The sequence below is a fragment of the Muscardinus avellanarius genome (assembly GCF_963383645.1).
Source record: "Muscardinus avellanarius genome assembly, chromosome: 13".
Classification (NCBI taxonomy): Eukaryota; Metazoa; Chordata; class Mammalia; order Rodentia; family Gliridae; genus Muscardinus; species Muscardinus avellanarius.
The window spans coordinates 37,199,389-37,221,555 of record NC_137799.1 but is presented as its reverse complement, the minus strand read 5'-3'; the positions used below and the strand labels follow the sequence as shown (position 1 = coordinate 37,221,555).

Below are 22,167 nucleotides of genomic sequence, written 5' to 3'. Positions count from 1 at the left end.
CCAGGCACCAAGGCCAGAGTCCCAGGAGCAGGGTTCTCACCCATGCACGGCCACCCCTCCCTGGCAGGAGTATTACCGCAGAGAGAAGCGCCCGGTCACCAGGCCTGACTGCATGCAGGAGACCTTCGACCAGTGCGCCGAGAACATCGGCAGGAAGATCCTGGAGTACCAGAACCAGACGGATGAGTACCACAACTCCTGTCTCCTGGGTGCGTGCAGGAGAGATGCAGGAGGCGGGCAGGGACGCAGGTGCAGCGTGAACCTGGTGGTGGGGCTCCTCACCCAAAGGCCAGCAGCCTCTTACACAAAGCTAACCTCTTAGAATTATGTGTAAAAGCAATGATCAGGTATAACTAGGGGAAAACATGCTGAAGGAAAAAAGTTCACTTTCCTTGAGAATTATGGGGATTTTTTTTTTTTTTACCATGAAAAATGCTTTGTCCCTTCCAGTCATTTTGACATAATGGAGGTATTTCCTTACCATGCAATTGACCCATGAAGTGTATGATTCAGGGGGTTTTCATTTACTTACCGAGTGGTACCATGCTCACCAACACCAATCTTAGCTCTCACCCCTCCATCCCCTTCCAGCCCTAAGCCACCAACAACCCCTCTCCAAGACTTCCCTCTTTCTGTGTTTCCATGCATGTGGACCCACATGGCCCACTGTGACTGCCTTCCTTCATGTTACGTGATGTTCTCAAGGTTTATGCATGGGGTATATTGTATCAGCACAGTTAATAGACTCAAGGTCTTTCTTGGCAAAGACCCCTTGAATCTACTCTAGAAAAACTGCCTTCAACTCAGACTTCAAAGGATTCCCACAAATAAAAATCTCAGAATAAGAGTCCACTATAATGAACAAACAATAACAACAAAACCCACATGAACACAAGAAAACAAAGTGCCTTGAACAACAAAATTCATGGAATGAGGCCAGCAAAGTCTTCAGATTTTGAAAGTGTCACACACAGAAAAGTAATATATAATAGCATATGATATAGTAATATATAATAATGCACTTATTATATAGTTAAGTAAAATAGAGAATTGAAACCCCAAGTAAGGATCAAGAGACTGTTAAAATGACCAAACAAATAAAAAGAGGATCACATAGAACTTCTAAAAGGGGAAAATTAAAAGTTGAAATTTTAAAACTCTGAATGGCTTTACTAACAAGTTAAACACATTTGAAGGTAGGATTGGCAAACGGAAAGGCAGGACCCAAGAAAATATCCAGAATACAACACAGAAAGACAAAGAGATGGAAAGATGGGAGATTGGTGAAGAGATGTGGGTGAAGGGGGAGGTCTCACATGCTGGTTGGAGGTCGGGAAGGAAAGGGTGGAGACTAGAGTGGAGACAGTATTTGAAGAGGGAATGGAGGAGAACTTGCCAGAACTTCTGAAGACACAATGCATTTTAAATTAACTGAGAAGTCTGCAGAATATAAAGGAGACACCCTTTGAACCTGTCTAAAGTATTTTATTTACTAGCCTGATTGCAGGTACCCCCTGCCTTTTTATGGTACTGGGGATTGGATCTAGGGGCATTCTATCTCCAAGCTACTCTCAACCCTTTTCTTAACTTTCTTTTTTTTTTTTTTTTTGGTGGTACTGGGGTTCCTGGAAGCCCTTCTACCTCTGGTCTATGCTCCCAGACCTATTTTATACTTTTTTAAAATTTGGAAACAGGGTCCCTTAAGCCAGAGCGGCTGGCTTCGAACCTACGCGATCCTCCTGTCTCCGCCTCCCAAGCGCGGGGATTACAAGCATGCGCCACCACGCCCAGCTAACTTTTTGTTTTGAAACAGGGCCTTGCTAGGTTGCCGAGAGTTTCACTACTATCTGAGGCTGTCCTCAAACCTACAATCCTATCTCTGCCTTCCAAGTACTGGGATTATAGACGTGCACCACCGTGCCTGGCTGCAGGGCCATTTTTTTTGGGGGGGTGGTACTAGGGATGGAACCCAGGGGCCTTCTACCTCCAGGCTACACCCCCAGACCTATTTTTTAATATTTTATTTTGAAACAGGGTCTCACTAAGTTGCTGAGAGCCTCACTAAGCTGCTGAGGCTGGCTTCGAACCTGCAATCCTCCTGTCTCAGCCTCCCAAGTACTGGTATTACAAGCATGCGCCACCACATGCAGGCCATTTTTGATGGAAGAATTAATACCACATGGGAAAACCTTCTTTTCCCTTTGGCAAAGTGTTCTGGGCCTTTGTTGGAGAGATCATGTTGGCAATTTGTCCTACTCTGTCCTCTCCCCGGACCCTGCTCCCAATTCCTGCAGAATTACGAGCCCAGATGAGGAGATTTGAGGAGCTGCTACCTCAGGTGTGTTGGCTGGTGACAGAGAATTTCAAGGCACTGCACTGGAAAAGGTTCTGCAACACTCTGAAAGATATCCGGAAACACTTTGAGGAGAGACACAAGCTGCTAGATAAAAAGAAGGTAAGGGTCTTTTCAGCCTCACCTTTCAGTCCAACTCCAGGCCCAGGGTGCTGAGAGTTCAGAAAGGCAAGTGTTCATTGGCCTCCTGAGGGCTGAGTCCACAGAAAGGAGATGAGCCAGGCGTGGGACTGACTATTGGATAGCAGCTGAGGGACAGGAGGCATTGACGAAACAAGACCTGAGCCAACAGCGTCTTCACAGAAGGCGCTCTGTGAACTGTGTGTTAGATCTAATGGGAGGGTCTGCTGGGTTTGGTGGCGCCATGGTCTTTGAGATCAACAATGACTGTCCACACTGGTACTGGTTGCTATCTGATGTGATTCGTGCTGACTTCATCAAACTAAACTTCTGATCGTGCTGGGAAAGATGCTCAGCTTACCTTCTCTCTAACACTTAGAGTTGGCTCCAGCTCTGCTCCCATCCTGTCCTTTCTGCCACTTGTCCCTCTGCCCACCCTCACACACCCAGGTCACAGGACACATCTGTCTGACTGTGGTCGCAATTGATCGAAAACCTAGGCCAGTGACTTACGGTTCCTGGCCTCATATTGGGGTCACAATCACTGCTGAATTCTGAATTTTTTAATCAAAGGAGAAAAATGCCCAGAAGCTCCATCCAAAGCTTGGACACCCCACATCTTTCCAACAAATGGATTCTCTACACCTAGTGGAAGAGAAGAGACAGCAAGATCTGGACACACTGATCAAAACCAACAAGGAAAAGCTGGAGGTCAGTGGCACCCTTGACTCCCTAGACCAGGTGCCGAGGGCCACACCACCCTCCAGAACGATGGCCCCAGTGGGCAGCCACCTTGGTTGTCACCTGGGCCAACGCAGGCACAAAGCACATGGCACTTGTAGATGGAATAGTCATTATTGGGTGTTTTGCTTTTCATTTATTTGATTTCTAAATTAATTATTTATAAAATTAGCAATGCCATTTTTTTTTCATGATCCATGACGCAGGTCCAGTTTCATTTCTTCTTTGATAAATTGTCTGTATATGTCCCTTGAATACTTCTGAGTCGTTTATTATTCTCATGCCAAAACATCTCTTGGGAAAGGCCTCCTGGCTCTGAGAACCAGATGCCACTTAACTCAGATGCAATTGGGCCAATGGCTTTGGGCTCCGCACACCAGTGAGCTCCTCAAATACCCCTGCAGGGCCCAGCCCTCCCTCTGCTGGCCGTGGAGTGAAGTTCTTCTCCCTACAGCTCCTTGCCCACCGTGTTTCCTCCAGGAAGCCACCAGACAGAATGCCCACCTTTTCATAATCAGCTTGGCCACCTTCACCGAGAAGTTCTTGCTGCAGTTGGACGAAATTGTCACCATCGACGATGTCCAGGTTGCACGTAAGTGGCACATCAACCTCACATCTCTGGTCCCGGGGGCTGTGAGGGACAGGCTGGAGGAGGCCAAGGATCTGCTTTCCCTCCGACTCCACCAGTGTGAAAACCGTTCCTCTGTTGAGGGGAAAGATTGATTTTTGTTTTCATTAGAAATATTTTTTACTAAAAAGGTAAGTGCCAGATGGACCAAAGTTTATATGTAAAATATGAAACCCAACAGTACATATTCATACTCTGGGGGTTAGGGACACCTTTTCTAGGCATGGCAGGAAAGCCAGAAGCCATAAAAGAAATGGTTGGTACTTCAGTGAGGCCAAGACAAAATCAGAAAACTGTCAAATATGGAAAGATAAAGCCCAAACTGGAAAAGTATCCCTCACAAACTATGGGTAAGAGGAAGGATTATTATCCCTGTAGATACAAAGGACTCTCAAAGGTCACATTTTAAAAAACCCAAATATGTGCACTTTCAAAGAGAAGCAGAGCTGGGCGTGGTGGCTCACACTTGTAATCCCCATACTTGGGAGGCTGAGACAGAGGCTTACGAGTTTCTGGACAGCCTCAGTTATTCAGTGAGGCCCTCTGCAACTTAGGGAGACTTTGTTTCAAAATAAAGAATAAAAGATAGGGCTGGGGGTGCAGCTCAGAGGTAGAATGGCCCGGGTTCCATATGTCCAATATTTGTAAAAGATGCTCCATCTCCCTCATTATGAAGATCATGAATATAAACATGACTGATGTGTCTTTTCTCGCCAATAACCTGCCAAACGTTTCAGTTTGGTGACAAGCAGCCCTGGCAAGGATGTTAGGAAGCAAAGGCACTCCTTGTAGGGGACTCCTAGGAGGAATAGACATTGATCTCTTTAGAAACCCTTTGTCAGCTCCTGTCAAAATTCTGCACATAAGCCGGGCGTGCTGGCGCACGCTTGTAATCCCCACGCTTGGGAGGCTGAGACAGGAGGATCGCACAGGTTTGAAGCCAGCCTCAGCTACTTAGTGAGGCTCTCAGCAACTAAGTGAGACCCTGTTTCCAAATAAAATATAAAATAGGTCTGGGAGTATAGCCCGGAGGTAGAAAGCCTCTGGGTTCCACCCGCAGTACCACACACAAAAAAAATCTGCATGTATGTCGTGTGTGTGTGTGTGTGTGTGTGTGTGTGTGTGTGTGTGTGTTTAGTACTAGGAATTGAACCCAGAGGCATTCCACCTTTTAACTGTACCCTCAGCCCTTTTTTTATTTTAAAAAAGGGTCTTGCTAGATTGTCAAAAATCTTGACCCTGTGATCCTCCTTTCTCAATCCCAAGTACTGAGATTACAGGTGTATATCACCACCCCTGGAATGTGTATGACCTTGACTTTACAGTTCCACATTTAGAATTTTTTTCAACATAAATACCTGTATACTCTTCCTAAGTAAGATACATGTTCAAAAATATTTGTCACAGCACTAGCGTCTGTGCGTGATTGGACTTAGACGCAGTGGCGCAGATGGGCAAGTGCATATTTGTGGCCAGTCTCTATGTGCTGGTGCTGACGTGGTGAGACATGAAGGAACACTTTCATGTGAAAAAAAAACAAGTGGCTAACCAGGATGTGCCTATGGTCCCATGTTCTAGAACATATATGACACCCACATGCATACTCACAGATGCTTAAACAAATCTGTGTGAGAAGCAGAGACCAGAGAAAGACAGAATGAGAGCTAGAGCCTGAGAGATAAATACCAAACCAAACCAAACCAAACCAAGCCACGGATGATCCTCTGCTGCCAGCAGCGGGGGGCAAAGGGGGGAACAGGGGGGTTGGCAAGAAGCTCCTAAAATATTTTTCCCACAATTAAGTGATGTTTAAATTTTTAAATAATATGCATATTATTGAATATGCATATTATTGCATACTATTAAATACTATTATTAAATATTTAATAATATGCATACTTTATACCTATAAGAAGGATAAAGTCATATATTCAGTGTTATCCATTTATTGCTAATCTGTAATAAAAATCGATTTTAAAAGTTTTTAATTGGTCGGGCGTGGTGGCGCACGCTTGTAATCCCCGCGCTTGGGAGGCAGAAACAAGAGGATCGCACAGGTTTGAAGCCAGCCGCGTGTGCTGGCTTCAGAGACCCTGTTTCCAAATTTTAAAAGTATAAAAAAATAGATCTGGGAGTGTAGCCCGGATGTAGAAGGGCTTCCAGGAACCCCAGTACCACCAAAAAAAAAAAAAAAGTTTTTAATTACAAAGACAATGAATATTCATTACAGTAAAGTAAGAAATTAAGTACTAACTAAGATGCAAGTGAAGGACTCAACCTTTCCACCCAGAAATGAGCATCCTTTGCCCTGCTGCCCACCCTTCCGGTGCCCTCCCTGGGGGACAGGGCCTAAGTGATTGTGAGAACTGATCGCCACCTAGGGGACCGCAGCCAGGCCGGCTGATGCTCTTCCCAGGCACGGTTTCAGTTGCTGTGCCCTGCGCTTTACTAAGCATTGTCATTTTCTAATTCATCCCTGCTGTCGGCATCGGTCCATATAGGACCACTGTTGTAATTGTGCTATGGAGAATCTCTGCATACGTACGTTTCCATTTGGGGGTGACAGACTCCCGGCTTGCAGTTTTCTGCATCAAAATAGAAACACATTTTTGAGGTCTAAGCTACTTTCCAGTATTGGAGGCCTCTTTTTCAAAGGTGAGCATCATTTGGGAAGACAGGTCCTGCAGAGATTCTGGGCCTGAGAGAAGAGCCAACAGCAGAGTTGATTAAGGTGCTTTACACTGCAGGGTAGAGCCAGGAAAATCTTCTGGACCCAGCCCTTGGCAGTATCTGCCTGAGGTTATCTAGGGCTTCTGAGCTCTGGCCCTAACATGACAGATGAGGCCACAGGCCATGGAAGCTCCAACCAGCTGCCTCTCTGTCACTCCACACACAGAGCTACTCTCTCCCCATCAAGAAAGCATATCCAGGAGTGGTAGCACACTCCTACAATCCCAGTACATGGGAGACTGAGACAGGAGGATCATAGGTTTGAGGACAGTCTCAGCAGGCAGTGCTAGCAACCTAGAGAGATCCTGTTTCAAAATGAAAAGGGCCAGAATGTTGCTCGGAGGTAGAATGCCCCTGGGTTTAATCCAAGAAAAGAAGGAAGAAAGGAAGAGAAGGAGGAAGGAAGGACAAGATTGTGTCAGTGAGCGGACATCTGATGGCGAACTTCAAACACGCTCTTTTCAGAGCAAGTTCTTAGTCCAGAACCCATATGGACCAGTATGAGCCACAAACAGTTCTCTCAAAGCATATTCAGGGACCCGTCTATAAGCTTCAGGAAGATTAGAGCATCAGTTCAGGGATTTGGAGTGAAGAACTCCCAAACCACTCCTTAGATTCCTCCTGCAATCACCCTGCCACTGCCCCCCACCCCTGCATATCCAGGGTGCATGCAGCTTCTGTGGGGGGAGCTCTGCCTGTGGCTGGAGACTCCAAGCAGAGAATGAGCCCTCCTATCTCCAAATGTTATCACAAGGAGAGGGACGCCCCTTGAGCTCTGGCTATTGGTGAGACCAGTCAGTAACCTGAATCTTCCCCGCCAGGGATGGAGCCTCCCAAGCAGAAAATATCAATCCTCATACGGAGGAAACTGGCCAGGCTCTCCCTGGAGGAAGAGAGCGAGAAGCCCCTGATTGAACGTGGGAGCAGGTGAGAGGCCAGAGCAGCCAGACCGTGAAGGGCTGCATCTGGTGAGGGTGGGGCAGAGGCATGGTTAGGGGCTTGGGCTCTGAATGCCCACAAACCTAGTAACATTGGAAAGGCATTGTGTTATGAGTCTCAGTTTCCTTGTCTGTGAAATGGGTGTGGCAGTCTGCTTCACCTGGCTTTATGAAGAGAAAGTCAGATGAGGTTGGCTGTGGAATGCCCCTGGCACATACTAAGGGGCCCACAAAGAAAGGGAGGCCGTCCCAAGGGTAAGCACATTCTCCGGTCACTGCTGGCACTGAGAACCACTCCAGCTACATTGTATGTGACAAGAGCTGTCAAGGCGCCTGTCCCCTGCACCCCAAGGATGTGGTGGTGCAAGGAGCACTGATTTGCCCAGTGATGTTCTCAGGGGTGGCCTTTGTAGCGTAACAGGAAGAATGGGCCAGAAACCAGTGGCTGCTGCCTTGCTGACAAACTGGTGAGGAATCCAAGGCCCTGAAAAGGGAGGTAACTTGAGATGTGGCTTTCTGCATCACAGACTGTACAGATCCATCCCAACGGCGTGGAGATACAAAACAGAGAATTTAAAAAGAGGCATATCATGAGCTGCTCAGTTCAGCCTCTTAAAATGCTTAAGGTCACTATAATCACTGAGCTTTCCCCCAGAAGGAGAACTGGGGTGGGGGGATTGTGAATAATGAAGCCAAGTACATTTGTCTGCAGGAAATGGCCAGGAATCAAACCCAATGAATTCACCATCCAGAACAGGATTCTTCTTCGAAAAACACCCTCAATAACCACCACTAAGACCACCTTGGGCCACCTGGCAGCTGTGGAAGCCCGAGATGCTGTGTACCTGGTGAGTCAGGGTAGGATGCATGTATCCCAGGGTGCATGGGGCAGTTTGGTTTGGCTGTCTTGGGCAGAAGAGAGCTTCCCACCACTGGTCATCCAACATGTGGTCTATAGAGCAGACAGCACCCATCAGAGCTGCAGGTCTCAGGACAGTTGATGTCCATAGGAGCCGGGGGTCATGTCCAGTCCCAGTGCTGGCTGGGCTCTCAGGTGTGAGCCCTGGTGCTGTGGGAGCCCAGCTGAGGGAATCTCACTTCCGGTGGGTGGGTGTAAGGAGACTTTGCAGAGGGATGGTAGAGTCAGCAGGGAATGTGGCAGACAGGCATGGGGGCCATGGTAGCTGGGTTTGCAGTGGAGACATGGAAGCAGAAGTGCTAGCAGCCTTGGAGTACTTACTCGTGCATGCTCTTCCTGCCATGGGGCATCTCACTGAATCCTCCTAGGAATCCCTGAGGTTTATTGTCCACATTTCACTGACACTGAAGCCTAAAGACACTTGTTCTTCCAGGCCACCACAGAGTGGCCAAGCCTGGATTTGATCCCAGTGCCTGTTAGACCCTATGGGGCTGGCCTGTTGGGGAGGTTGTGCCCAGGAGTCACCTGAGATGCATCTCTCAGTTCTGAAGATCCATGGCCATTTGGTCCTGATGCCCAGAGAGAAACACGTCTGTCTGGCCCAGAGATCCACCCAACCCAGGCCTGGGAGGGTCTGAAGTACCCGGTGCTGGTGCTTCTTCAGCTGCCCCCAGAAGCCCCAGACAGAGGAGCAACTCTGAGATCAGTGAGGGCTGGACGCCCAGAGGGTTCAGCCTCCTGGGCAAGTCAAGACCCCTGAGCTGTAGGGAGGCACCAGGACAGAGGGAGGCACCGGAACAGAGGTCAGAAAGGTGCAGGACCCAGAGTCAGAGAGGCAGGGGTCTCAGTCCCTGCTCAGCTGCTTTCTAGCTGGTGACCCCGGGCGAGGCCCTGCGCTTCAGTCTTCTCATTTGTAAAATGGGGAAAGCAACCAGGCCTGCTGGATGGGTGGTTGGGCGAACTTCTACAAAACGACTTAAGGAACTCTTGCCAATGCCTGCGGGAGGTCAAGAGCCAGGTTGCAGTCTCCTCCCTTCCTACTATTTTCCTCCCAGAAATATTTAGCTTTGTTTGAGGAGGAGCTGAAGAAGATCCAGGATGACAGTATGATGCAGATGGAGGAGGCTCAGCGCTGGAAGAACAGCTGGAAGCGCTCCCTGCACACCATCCACAGCCTGTTCCAGTGATGCCCTCCTCCCACCCCAATAAAGTCTCATCAATGCAAACCCTTCTCTATCTAGCTATCGTCCACCCCTGCTCTGGGCCGAGCACTAGAGCTTCATCAGTGACCAGGACACAGTTTCGTCCCTGCCCATGTGGAATGCATGTCCAACAAGGCAGGCAGAGGTGAAAGGGGATGTCCAGATGGTTAGCAGGGATGGCGGATGGCAGGAATCTGTCACTCAAAACAGACACGGGGACATCAAAGGGAATAATCTAAGAGCATGCATGCTTGGCACTTCACTTTTCAGTCCTCCTGAGTGGAGCTTTGCAGAGACAGTGCCCAGCCGCCCAGCTAGAAGGTGTCAGGTACCCACCTGGCCATCACTGCTGGGGGATGCCTCTATCAGAATCCTGATATCCCCAGATCAGGTCCAGATGGGACTTTCAACTAGAGAAGAAATGGGGGAAGGCTCAGAGCCCAGGATAAGCCTCTGGGGAGATATGCTGCACCCAGCATGTACCTTCCTGACTGCTGGCCATGACCCTGGGCCATGAACATGACAGGCCCACCAGGGGTCCGACGCCTGACAACCTCCTCCTGGCCAGGAAGGCCCAGTTGGCATCCCCTGCCTCCCCCACGTACCTACCTACACACACACACACACACACACACACACACACACACGCAGAACCAAAGATGCAGCCTGCCGGGATGGACCTGCCTGTGTATCCTTGAGGTTCCTTCTGCCAAATGGCCAGCAGCACCAGGGATGTGGGCCAAGCCAAGGTCTGCAGCAATGGACTCTGGGCTTTCCGGGGGCCAGAGCCTTGGAAAATGGATACAACAGGGAAACATCTTGGTGACCTAAGCATGTCTAGCCAAGTGAGCGGCATGGGAAGCTGGCTTTGGAATGTGTGTCTCATTACCTGAGTTCTAAGTTCTGTGGGGGGTCTGTCGCCAAGGAAGGGGGGACACTTTTTCAAGGTTCCATCACCTGGGCCCCTTTCTTCAATAAGACCTACCCAAAGGCCTCTCTGACCTGGTGACTGCTCACCCTCCTCCCCCGTGACATGTCCTTAACCATAACTGTTTCCCCTTCACCAGGAAGACCCATGTGCATGCAAGCTGGGTTCAGAACACCTTTCTCTCTTCAGTTCTTTGTCTCGGCCTCCCAACCTGCACAATGGGGATCATACCAGCATTGGCTTCCTAGGGACACCATCAGGTATATATGAGATTATTCTTATAAAATGCATGGGCTAGCATCATGGTGTAGACTTAGAAATGCAAAACGTGTAAGGGCTGGAGGCAGCATGGAATCCAACTGAGAACCTACCTGGATTCTGCCCGTGTGACATTTGAAAAGTAATTTCCCCTCTGGGCATCACTTTCTGTTGGGTGCTATGGGAGAACTGAAATGAAAAGAAATTTATATATGGCCAGCTAGTGGCATCAACTTTCTGATGCCTTCCCACTATGTTTGGAAACAGACCCAGGTGCCTCATCCCACCCGTGTGTGGGCTGTATCTCCCACAGCGTGCAGTGATCTCTACCTCCTGATATGCACATTCCTGCAAAGTGGTTAGTGACTCTTGCTTCTGACCTACAGACTATGGTGAAAGTGACAGGATGCTACTCCTGTCTTAGCTTGGGCTGGTTTTGATGAGGTCCTTCCACTGGGCTGCAGACTGCCAGCTGCTCCCTGTATCCTCAGAGAGCTGAAGGAGGAGGGCAGAGCTCTCTGGGGTCCCTCTTAAAAGGTCATTGGCGCACACTTGTAATCCCAGCATTCGGGAGGCTGAGACCAGAGGATCGCGGTTCGTAGACAGCCCTCCACAACTCAGTGAGACCCTGTTTCAAAATAAAGAATAAAATATAGGGCAGGGGGTATAGTTCGGTCAAATGCTTCTGGGTTCCATCTCCAGACCTGCAAAAAAGAAAAAGAAAAAAAAAAGGTCACTAATCCCATTCATATGTTATCTACTCCCAATGGTCCCACCTTGTAATACCAGAACTTTGGGAATTAGAATTTCAACACAGGACTTTAGAGGTACACAAGTATTCAGTCTATTATAATTTTCAAGTTTTAATGACAAAATGGAGCTGTCTATTCCATTTTATTTGTCCTTTCCTGTGTTTCTCCTCTCCTTCATACCAGAAATTAGATGGCTTAGAAACACCTGAAACATTTCTTATAGTTCTGAAAGCTGGAAAGTCTTATATCCAAGTACTGGCAGATTCAGCGAGTACTCACTTCTGGTTCGTAGACAGCCATCTTCTTGCTGTCTTCACATGGAAGAGCACATCCCATTTGGGAGGGCTTCATCCTCAGGACCTTCCATCCAAAAGGCTCTATCTCTAAATACCACACTGGGACAAGGTTTCAACATCAATATTTGGGGGGAGACATAAACATCTAGTCAATAATAAAAAATGATACTGATAGAAATAATTTCAGTAAACCAAAGACAAAATGAATAAACTGGGATTGGCTTACTGTGTGCTGTGGTTTGCATATGGTTTAGAGTTTCTCCCGGCCATTCATGTGTTAGAAGCTTGACGCTCAGTGTAGAGACAGGGAAACATAAGATCTTTAAGAGGTGGAACCTAGCCCAAGGTTCTTAGGTCACTGGGTGGGTGCCCTCAGAAGGAACTAATGTAGTTTTTGTAGGACTCCAGTTAGTCCCATTCCCTCTCTCTGGGTTCCTACCTTGTGTGATCCATCCTGCTTACATGAGTTTCCACCATGAGGCCATCTTCCCTTAGGTGATACAACCAGGAAGGACCTCACAAGAGCCAGTATCATGCTATTTTGACTCTTAGCCTTCAAAACTGTGAGCTAAATAAACTTCTGTTCTTTTTAAGTTATCTAGGCTCAGATATTTTAATTATATTATTGGGAAATAGACACCATGTGATATGTTCTTCTTCCAATATTATCTCATTGTGTGTGTGTGTGTGTGTGTGTGTGTGTGTGTGTGTGTGTGCGCGCGCGCACACGCGTGCGTGTGTTACTGGGGATTGAACCCAGAGATGTTCTGCCCCTAAGACACACCCCCAGCCCTATTTTTTTTTTTTTGCTTTTGTTTGAAACAGGGGCTTACTAGGTTGCTAAGAGCCTCACTATGTTGTTGAGGCTACCTTCGAACCTGCGATCCTCCTGTCTGTCTCCCAAGTACGGAGATTACAAGTGTGTGCCATCATATTCAGCTTCATTTACCTTTTTTTAAATATTGCATTTTTAAAAATACTCCATTTCTTGGTGCATTTCAGGTTTATAGCAAAACTGAGCAGAAAGTACAGACCTCCCACTCACCCCCCCACACACACAGTTTACTCTACTGTTAATATCTTGCATTTGTGGTTTATTTGTTAAAAATCAATGCCTTAATATTGATATGTTATAAATAACTAGTCTATAGTTGCATTAGGATTCACTCTTTGTAGTGTATAGTCCTATGGGCTTTGACAAATGCATAATGTCATGTACCTACCATTGTGGTATCATAGAGAATAGGGCTATCCATTTGTGACTTTTCCAAACTATTTTTGCAAGATGTGTATTACTGATTGTGTGCGGTCACTGAAGTTTCTGTTGTATTTTCTCTGAAGTCAACCACTATGACCTGACAAAGATTTTCTTAAATGCCTGATTCTCAAGGGCAATGGAGTGGGAGTTGGGAGGAACAAGTGCTGTCAGCCTCTGCACTGGCCCCTCAGCAATCAAAGGCAGAGTCAGCACTCAGAACACACAACCCAATACTTGGAGGATGAGTTGCTTATTGCCTGTCCTAGCTCTAGAAAGTCACACCAGGACTGAGGGTTGCTGTCCCTGAGGCTGCCTGGCACAGACGATGGTAACGGAGGACCATAGCTATACCATCCCAAAGACTGTGATGCACACACTTTGCCGGCCTTTTTTTTTTTTTTTAAATCAAGTCCTTCCTTGGATGCTGCAGATGTTGTCAGAAAAACTCCAGAGCTCAAAAAATAAGTTATTTCAAAAGTTACTGTCAGTAATAGTTGCCGAAGTGGACAGATATCCTCATGGAGCTTCCCGCCCGCCATCTCCCATGATGGTGCTCTCGCTGTTTCTTCATGACTGGTGATAGGCTGCTGTATGGATAGTCTGCATTTCATCAGTTGATGGACATTTGGGATTATTTTCATCTTTGGCTATATAAATTGTGCTATTGTGAGCATGCACATATAAATTTTGGTGTGAACGGTTTAATTTGTTATCATAATGTTAATAGTTTGATGAATTAATCAATTCCATAACACACCCCAAAATACATCACTGAAAAATACCCTGAAAAAATCTTTACTGTTTACTATCCACTTTTTTTTTTTTTTTTTTTTTTTGCGGGTCTGGGGATGGAACCCAGGGGCATTCGACCTCTAAGCTACACCCCCTGCCCTATTTTTTATTCTTTATTTTGAAACCAGGTCTCACTGAGTTGCAGAGGGTCTCACTAAGTAGCTGAGGCTGTCTGCGAACCTTGATCCTCCAGTCTCAGCGTCCCAAATGCTGGGATTACAAGCATGCACCACCATGCCCGGCTCACTTATTTTCAATTAACTATTTAAAGTGCCACATGAGCCGGGCGTGGTGGCACACACTTGTAATCCCAGTACTTGGAAGGCTGAGACTGGAGGATCTGGGTTCATAGCCCGCCTCAGCTACTTAGGGAGGCCCTTTGCAACTTAGTAAGACCCTGTTTCAAAATAAAGAATAAAAAAGTAGGGCTAGGGGTGTAGCTTGGAGGTAGAACACCTTTGAGGCCCATCCGCAGTACAAAAAAAAAAAAAAAGTCATACATAGAGAATAGAATTGTTAGATTACAGCTCCTTGTGAAAATGAGCATTGCTTCACTTCTACTAGTTTTGAACTGTTTGTGTTTATATTATCATAGGGCCATGTGGTTGCTTAATTTTCTCACTGTTTTCTCTCTTAAAATTCTTAGTATGTCTTTGTGCTACAAACCTGTCATTTATACTATATACTGGGTCATTATTTGGGCTTCTCTTGGTGTACATACATCATTGATATATTCTTTTTAGAAACATTAATTCTGCCTCTGTCCTTAACTCATTACAAATGACTATGTTGTTTCCTTGTGGAGTTATCACTTATGACATATCTATGGTGATGTTTAATAGATTAAATGACTTTAAAATTTAATGTGGATTTTTTTTCACGAATATGCCTTCAACTATGAACTGTCAGTGCAAAGGGGAAATTTTCCCTTCATCACTGGTAAAATATTTCATCATAAGCAAAAATGCACTTGCTGAGGGTGAAGCTGAGGCTGAGGGTGAAGCTCAGTGGTAAAGGCTTTACTTAGCATGTGTGTCCCTGCATCCTATCCCCAGCAACACATACACACACATACACACACACACACACACTGCAACTGAAAGACTTATAATTCTGACATTAGGATATACCAAATTACTAACTCAAGGAGAGCCAGACATGCTTACTTTCATATTAAAATTGAAATATTATTATTTTAGGTAAGTATTTGAAGTTTTGTCATCATAAACATAGAAGCAAATTGTAGCACCGAACTAGCATACTTTTTAAATTAAGTAATCCTCCAGAAAATCCAAAACCCGGTCGCATTTATTGAAATAATTATGTACATGAAAATGCAAATAGTTTACATTCTTGTGGTGAACTCTCAGACTCCTAGAATAAGTCCAAGGACACCAGCTTGGTGAACACTAGCCTGACTTCTGTGTAGTCAGGACTACAGTCCTAAACAGGTTGCTTAGCAATGTTGCACAAAACTTAGCGAGGCTTTCAGCAACCTAGTGAGTAATAAAATAGGTCTGGGGCTATAGGTCATAGGTTGTATGCCTCCAGGTTCAATCCTAAGTACCAAAAAAAAAAAAAATCTACATACCTATCATCTATCTCAGCTTTGTAGCAATAAGGCTTATGTAACATGTCAAAGTTCCAATCAACAAGCCTTAGAATTTCAAATGCTGCTTGGCCTTCTCAGACATTGTTGGGTCAGGCTTGGGACAGGACAAGAAATAGGAATCATCAACTTAATCCCAAGGGGAGAGCCCCACCAAGAGCAGTTATCAATTCTGCTATTGAGAATGTTTAGCCATCGCCTGACTGTTACCAGTACCTTCCAGATGGATCTTATTTGCAAGGAAATGACCAGTTTGAGTTTAGAAGCCTATCCTAGGTACCACTTTCAAGAAAGACTAATTAAAGCATGCTTGAAGTGGGACGTTTAGCTAAAAATGAACACGAAGAAGGCTGTGACAATTCTCTCCAAATATCTAGCAAGCCCCTCTCCATAGGGAGGATTCTGTTTCTCTTTAGCCAAGGAATAGAAGGTAAATACTCCAGAGAGGGAGAGCTCAGAGCTGCCTGCCCCATAAGCACCAGGCTCACACACCAGAGGGATGTCTGCGTGGGTACAGAGATGGTCCGTGCACAGAGTCCATGCACGGGAAGCAGTCCAGAAGGACTCTGCCTGGTTGTGGACTGTTGATGTCCAGCATCTAGAGTGCTACCAGTCACATTCCTCCCGCCTGTCCCACCAGGCTCGGTGGTGAAGGAGGTGCCTCCCTAGAGGAGATCATGAAGGGAGGAGACAGGAAGAACTGACTGGAAACTTTGGGAGAGCTATCTAAAAGAGGAAATTGTATGGCGATAGAGTGACAAAGAAAAGGTCAAGGCTCTGTCTGAACAACTGTCAGTTGTTGTGGGCTGCTTATTTGTGTCCTGCCCCTCCAATTTACATACCCCAGTGTGGTGGCACTAGGAGGTGGAGCCTCTGGGGGATGACCTGGGTCATGAGGGTGGAGTCATCATGAATGGGATTCGTGCTTTTATAAAAGGGACCTCAGAGAGCTCTCTAGCACACTTGCCACTATGTGAGGGTACCAGGCGAAGGCCATGCGAGATTACGATGCGAAGTCAGCAGTCTGCGCCCCAGAAGAGGGCCCTCACCAGAACCCGGCCATGCTGGCAACCCGATCTTGGACTTCCAGCCTCCAGGACTGTGAGAAATCAATTTCTGTTATTTATAAGCCACCCAGCCCATGGTGCTATGTGATAGCATCGCAAACTGATTAAGATATCACTCCACAACTGGTACTCAGACTTGGTGGAAAATGTTGGCTAACATGGACTGTGGGTGTATGACTCTTCACAGAGGTTTTGCTAATAGGAAAAAAAAAAAGTTTACTCTGTCGTTATGCTTTTTGTACAAATTTCTTTTTTTAAAGTCCTTTATTTCATTTGTCTGGTTTACAAAGAGCTAGCAAGCAGAATAGAAGGTGGATGGACTTGAGCCTTCATTCATTTATTCATTCATAGTAAGTAGTAATTATAAACCTATATGTGCCAAGAACTGGAGTACTGAGGTCATTAGGTCAGAGGTTCTTCAAATACCTATATTGCTTTGTAAAGAGAGCTTCCATAATTGCAGTGATATTTATAAGCCAGTTTACAGTTCAACTTTCCAACACATGTTCAGGAGCCTGCTCTGTACAAAGGGAGGGTGAAGGCATAGTAGCCTTTGGTGTTCTACTCTCAGATTTCTGGGGGAGAGATACTGGGAATTGAACTCAGGGCCATTCTACCTCCCAGCTACACTCCCAGCCCTTTTTATTTTGAAACAGGGTCTCTCTAAACCTGGTGCTGGTCTCAAACCTGCCATCCTCCTTTCTCAGCCTTCTAAGTCCTGGGATTATAGGCGTGGGTGCCAAGCCTGGCTTCCTCTTAAATTAAGAGCCACTTTCCTGGAGGAAGTCTGCTCCTGTGTCATGGTCTGGCCAGAAGCTTGCTAGCACTTCTTAAAAGCTACCCCCCAGGAGTTAGAAGTGCAAAACATAGGACATCCTGTTTTGAAGAAGTTGCTCAAAGCAAGCGCTCCTGTTTTAAATGAGAAAGAGGAGGGTGAGGGGAGAGAAGAGGGGAGGAAATGAGAGAGATTCTCTCTTACAATGGGGAAGATGGAATTTTGGGCTACTCAAACTCCAGGAAAAGCCCCCCACACACACTCCAAAATAAGAATGATGGATATAGAGAGACTAAGTAAAGGTCAAGGCTCTGTCTTAACAACTGTCAGTGTTACGGACTTTGTGTCTGTCTCGCCCTTCAAATCTACATAGTGAAATTCTAACTTCCAATGTGATAGTGTCAGGAGTTTAGCTTCCTCAACTGGTGGGAGGGGTAGAGCAACTAAGGTAAATTTGCAGTGGGTTAGTGCAGATTTCTATAGATAAGTATGTGTTTGCCCATGCCTATTGGTATAAACTGGAATGCCTTGCTCAGATTCTCTCTGGGTGGAGTTGGCTGTTAGGGAATTTTTGCAGCAGTAGTCATAACCCTATATGACCCAGAATCTCCCCAGCCCTTAAGGCAGATATTTTGTAATCCCCTCATTTACTATCCTGAAAAGAAATTCACAGGGAAAAAAAAACCCCAAGACAATTCACTGTAGAGTAAAATTACAAAAAAAATTTTTGTGTGTTTACATATAAAACAAAGATCTATCATCTACCTATAGGGCTGGTAAGGCATTTACATGTTGGTTGGGACAAGGGAAACTTCTCTAGTGTTGGGGGGAAGGACAATAAACCTTTAGGCTCTGACCCCCTAAATGCCAGGAAGAAGTCCTGATCATTGTGACAACCGAAAATAACTTCACCGTTTGCCCAGAGCACCCTAGGGGCAGATACTGCTCCCTGAAGCATCACAGATGAATAGGAATTGGGCAAACAGCCCCATGAGAATCTTTTGCTATTTACTGAGTTAAATTAGCCATCATAAAGGGAATCTAAGGCTAGAACCAGAGGCAAAGGGCTCTGGGGTTCAGTACAACCTCCAAATTTAAAATACCAATGCCAAAGTGACTCATTCAAGGTCAAATAGCTAAGGAGTAGGGATCCTGCCTGTATCAGGCACTCCTAAACCAATTCCACACTCCTTGAATACTATCTTATTCTTCTATTTCAGAGCCAGTAAACCTGTACTCAGCACCTCATATGCACCTGCCTCCCCTTCCATCCTCAGCAACTATGCAGTGTACATTTTGTAGCAGTGGGATTATTGACCGTTACAGAATCAGCAATACTGTGGTTGATTGTCTTGCTTAAAGTACTAGTTATGCCCCCTCCACGCCACACCCAATGGCTTGACCTCTCAGTCACCTACCAGCTTTTAATATCCACATCCTTGGAATCATTCTCATTCTGGGACCCTCTTTAGGGCTGAGCTGTATGAGTGACCCACCACTTGCAAACTAGCCAAAACCCTCCTCATTGGTTCTGCGACCTTTGTCCATGCAATGTCGCTTTAAGCTTTCGTTATCCTCTGTTTTCCACTGCTGGGTGGCGGTGTGGCCTCTAAAGCCTTGGCAATCAGTCCCTTCTGGGGATTAGCCCCTTTTCGCTGACTCACCTTGGAGACCTTTGTAGGCAGATTAGGGGATTTTGCTCGATCAGCACACCAGTAGCTTTACCAGGGCCTGGACTTTAGCAGGGCTCTGGCAATCTCTCCCTTTTGTTTTTGTTTTGTTTTGTTTTGGGTTTTTTTTTTTTTTTCCTTACTCAGTAAAAACAAATGCAGTTGTCTAGAATTTTCTCTGCATTTATTGGTGAAGCAACAACTGATGGGAGAAGGGGCGATCACAATGTTAATCATTAACCAAAGGCAGATCTGCCCAAAGATTTCTTTTGTCAAGGATCTATTTTTTTTCCTGACTTTATGTAAGTGAAAGTGCCTATGGGACTGGGTTTCATCTGTATTCAGGATAACTTTGAACATGTTGTTGAAGGTTAAAAAGGAATATTGCTAAAATGATTTGCAATTGAATAACTCAGAGAATAAAGATGGAAAGAATGTGAACTCTTTTCAAGCTGTTCACTAGGGAGCTGAGATATAGAATCCGCTGCTGTGTTTCCACTGGAGATATAATAAAGTGCTCTAAAATCTCAGCTAAAGGAGCAACGATTCTGAGGAAGAGGCTTCAAGGAAGGATTCTTGAAAGAACTATGCCAAACACCAAAGAATGACACAAATAGTCCCTGGGGTTGGTGGCACAGAAAGTGACACAAGTGAGAATTTGGGTTTGGGTTTTCTCTTTGGAGACAAGATAGAGAAGAAACAGATAGACGTGGATAAGACGTGAGATGGCAGCAACTAGAGGGCTGTCAAGTTTAAATTTGGGGAGGAATCTTTGCAACATTTCCTGATAGCTGTAAAGGCTGAGACTCTGAGAGGATGAGGGGTATCATTCTTGGGCTGTATTGCAAAGACTAAAAACTCTATCATGTGAGGGGGAAAAGAGGGCTATGGATATGCTCCTGGAACATGGCTAGTGTCTCCTCCTTCTTCTTTTTTTTCTTTTCTTTATTTTTTCAATACTAGGGGTGGGACCCAGGGGCATTCTACCTCTGAGCTACATTCCCGGCATTGTTTTTTATTCTTTACTTTGAAACAGGGTCTCACTAAGCTGCAGAAGGCCTCGCTAGGTAGCTGAGGTTGTCCACAAACCGCAATCCTCCTGTCTCAGCTTCCCAAGTATTGGGATTACAACCGTGCGCCACCATGCCCGGCTTCCTCTTTATTCTAAATGGTGCTTGCTGAACTAGAAGAAGGGGAGGACAGAGTTCTCTCAGCCAATAGCTCGGGCTGTCTGCCTTGCATGGGTATCTTGGTGATTTACATCCAATGTGGCTCTCTCCAAATGAGCAGGCTCCTCAGGTGTGGGCAGAAATGCAGAAAGGGCTTTAGATGGAGGTTTCACACTGGAAAGATTTCCACTTTTCTTAGCCCAGATAAGCTGGCAACAGGATCATCTTCCTTCCCATACCTGGGCCTTGATTTGCCCTCCCTTTTCATGATAACCTCACTCCTGTGAAAGTCTCAGGACAGGCACAGATGACCTGCCAGCCTCTGTCCATCCACCCTGCCTACCCCCAAAAGCCACCTAAGCAGAGCACCAAGGACTCCCTACAGCCTTGGGGGTGGGAAATGTATGCCTGCTTCTCCTAAAAGATACACGTGCTCCTGGCCCTGCCCCTATTGTCTAAAGATGAGCTTGGCTGTTTGCTGAGGGAGAATTCCTTTGACCTGAGTTCTGTCCATTTTTAAAACTGTCCTGAGCTCTGTCCATTTGAAAACCCCAAAAGCAGATTATTATTTTTTTTTTTGTAGTACTGGGTATGGAACCTAGGAGCATTCTACCTCTCTACCTCCAAGCTACACCCCCAGGCCTATTCTTTATTTCGAAACAGGGTCTCACCGAGTTGTAAAGAGCCTCACTAAACAGCTGAGGCTGTCCTCAAACTGTGATCCTCCTGTCTCAGCCTCCCAAATGCTGGGATTACAAGTGTGCACCACCAGGCCCGGCTTCCAAAGGCAGTTTGTCACATGTTATATTTTGTAGCTATGTGTTGCTTTCATATATTCCTACTTCTTCCCCACAAAAGGGAAAGAACCACTGAGCCCAATATCCCTTAGCTCTCCAGAGAGTCTTTATGTCTAGGGCACAGGGGTGAATTCTTGAACTCTCTGGGCCTTGGCTAGTTGGCAAAAATAAATAAAAAAGTAGATAAATAAATTTCTAAATAAATAAATAAATGTAAAAATGAACACATCATCTTAACCTGCCCTGCATAAAGGTCAGTTGGCCAGGGACTTCTGAGAACTTTCTGATAAGTTTGACAATACTAAATGTTGGAGGATTTGGAGTAACTGGAACTCTTATACATTGTGGGAAGGGGGAGGGAGTGGACAGAAGTGAGAGTCCACAATTGTGCATCCCCTTTAGAAACAGTTTCTAGTGAAATAAAGTGCACAGTTATCCTATAACCTGAAATTCTCCTCCAAAGTAAATCCTACTCCTAACACAAAAACCTGAATGTGGTTTTTAATACGAGCTTTATTCATAATAGCCCCAAGCTATAAACAACACAAATGGACATCAAATGTGAAGAGATAAACAAATTGTGACATGACCATATAATGGCATACTTCAAAGCACTGAAAAGAACCCAAATACCGATCAGTAAAACAACATGGCTGTTTCTCAGAAGTGCTTTGCTAATTGAAAGAAGCCAGAAATGAAGGACTACCTACTATACAATTCCGTTTATGCATTCTACAAAAAACAAAGCTATGGTGAGAGAAATTAGATCAGTGGCTGCCAGGAGAGGAAAATACTGTAGAGGGCACGGGAAAACTTCTTGGAATGACAAACTAGTTCCATATCTTGATTGTGGTGGTGGATACGTGATTAAATACATTTGTTAAACTCATCAAAATGTACACTTAACGTATTTATAGAAAGTATTCATCACGAAAGTTTTTTTTTTTTAACTAGCTTCAGATAATCACTTTTTCTTTGTATAAAGGATCGTCCAAACATTGAAAGCCTTAGCAAGGAAAAAAGATCTAAGACTTGGGATCAACTCACATCATTTTATGATTTGTTTTGTATACTGAACTCTTAAATGTTTCCTAATTTCCTATCCCCATTGGCACTCTTTCAATTCACAGCTGCAATTTACAACATCCCCACTTTAATGTGGAGC

The 22,167-nt window shown here is 45.6% G+C and overlaps 2 protein-coding genes across 2 annotated transcripts in view; both read left to right on the top strand.

Annotated features, from left to right (window-relative positions):
• Nucleotides 1-9,616, top strand: part of CCDC180 (coiled-coil domain containing 180) — a gene marked incomplete at both ends in the record, with an annotated part of 55,789 nt that extends 46,173 nt beyond the window's left edge. The window contains 7 exons of the mRNA XM_080708926.1: nt 68-209; nt 2,295-2,455; nt 3,047-3,184; nt 3,695-3,806; nt 7,394-7,499; nt 8,223-8,358; nt 9,485-9,616. Coding sequence (XP_080565052.1) covers nt 68-209; nt 2,295-2,455; nt 3,047-3,184; nt 3,695-3,806; nt 7,394-7,499; nt 8,223-8,358; nt 9,485-9,616 — 927 coding nt within the window. The remainder of the gene's footprint in view (nt 1-67; nt 210-2,294; nt 2,456-3,046; nt 3,185-3,694; nt 3,807-7,393; nt 7,500-8,222; nt 8,359-9,484) is intronic.
• Nucleotides 9,617-16,532: 6,916 nt separating this feature from the next.
• The window catches only part of TDRD7 (tudor domain containing 7), a gene marked incomplete at both ends in the record, with an annotated part of 73,283 nt that continues 67,648 nt past the window's right edge, over nt 16,533-22,167 (top strand). The window contains one exon of the mRNA XM_080708580.1: nt 16,533-16,625. Coding sequence (XP_080564706.1) covers nt 16,533-16,625 — 93 coding nt within the window. The remainder of the gene's footprint in view (nt 16,626-22,167) is intronic.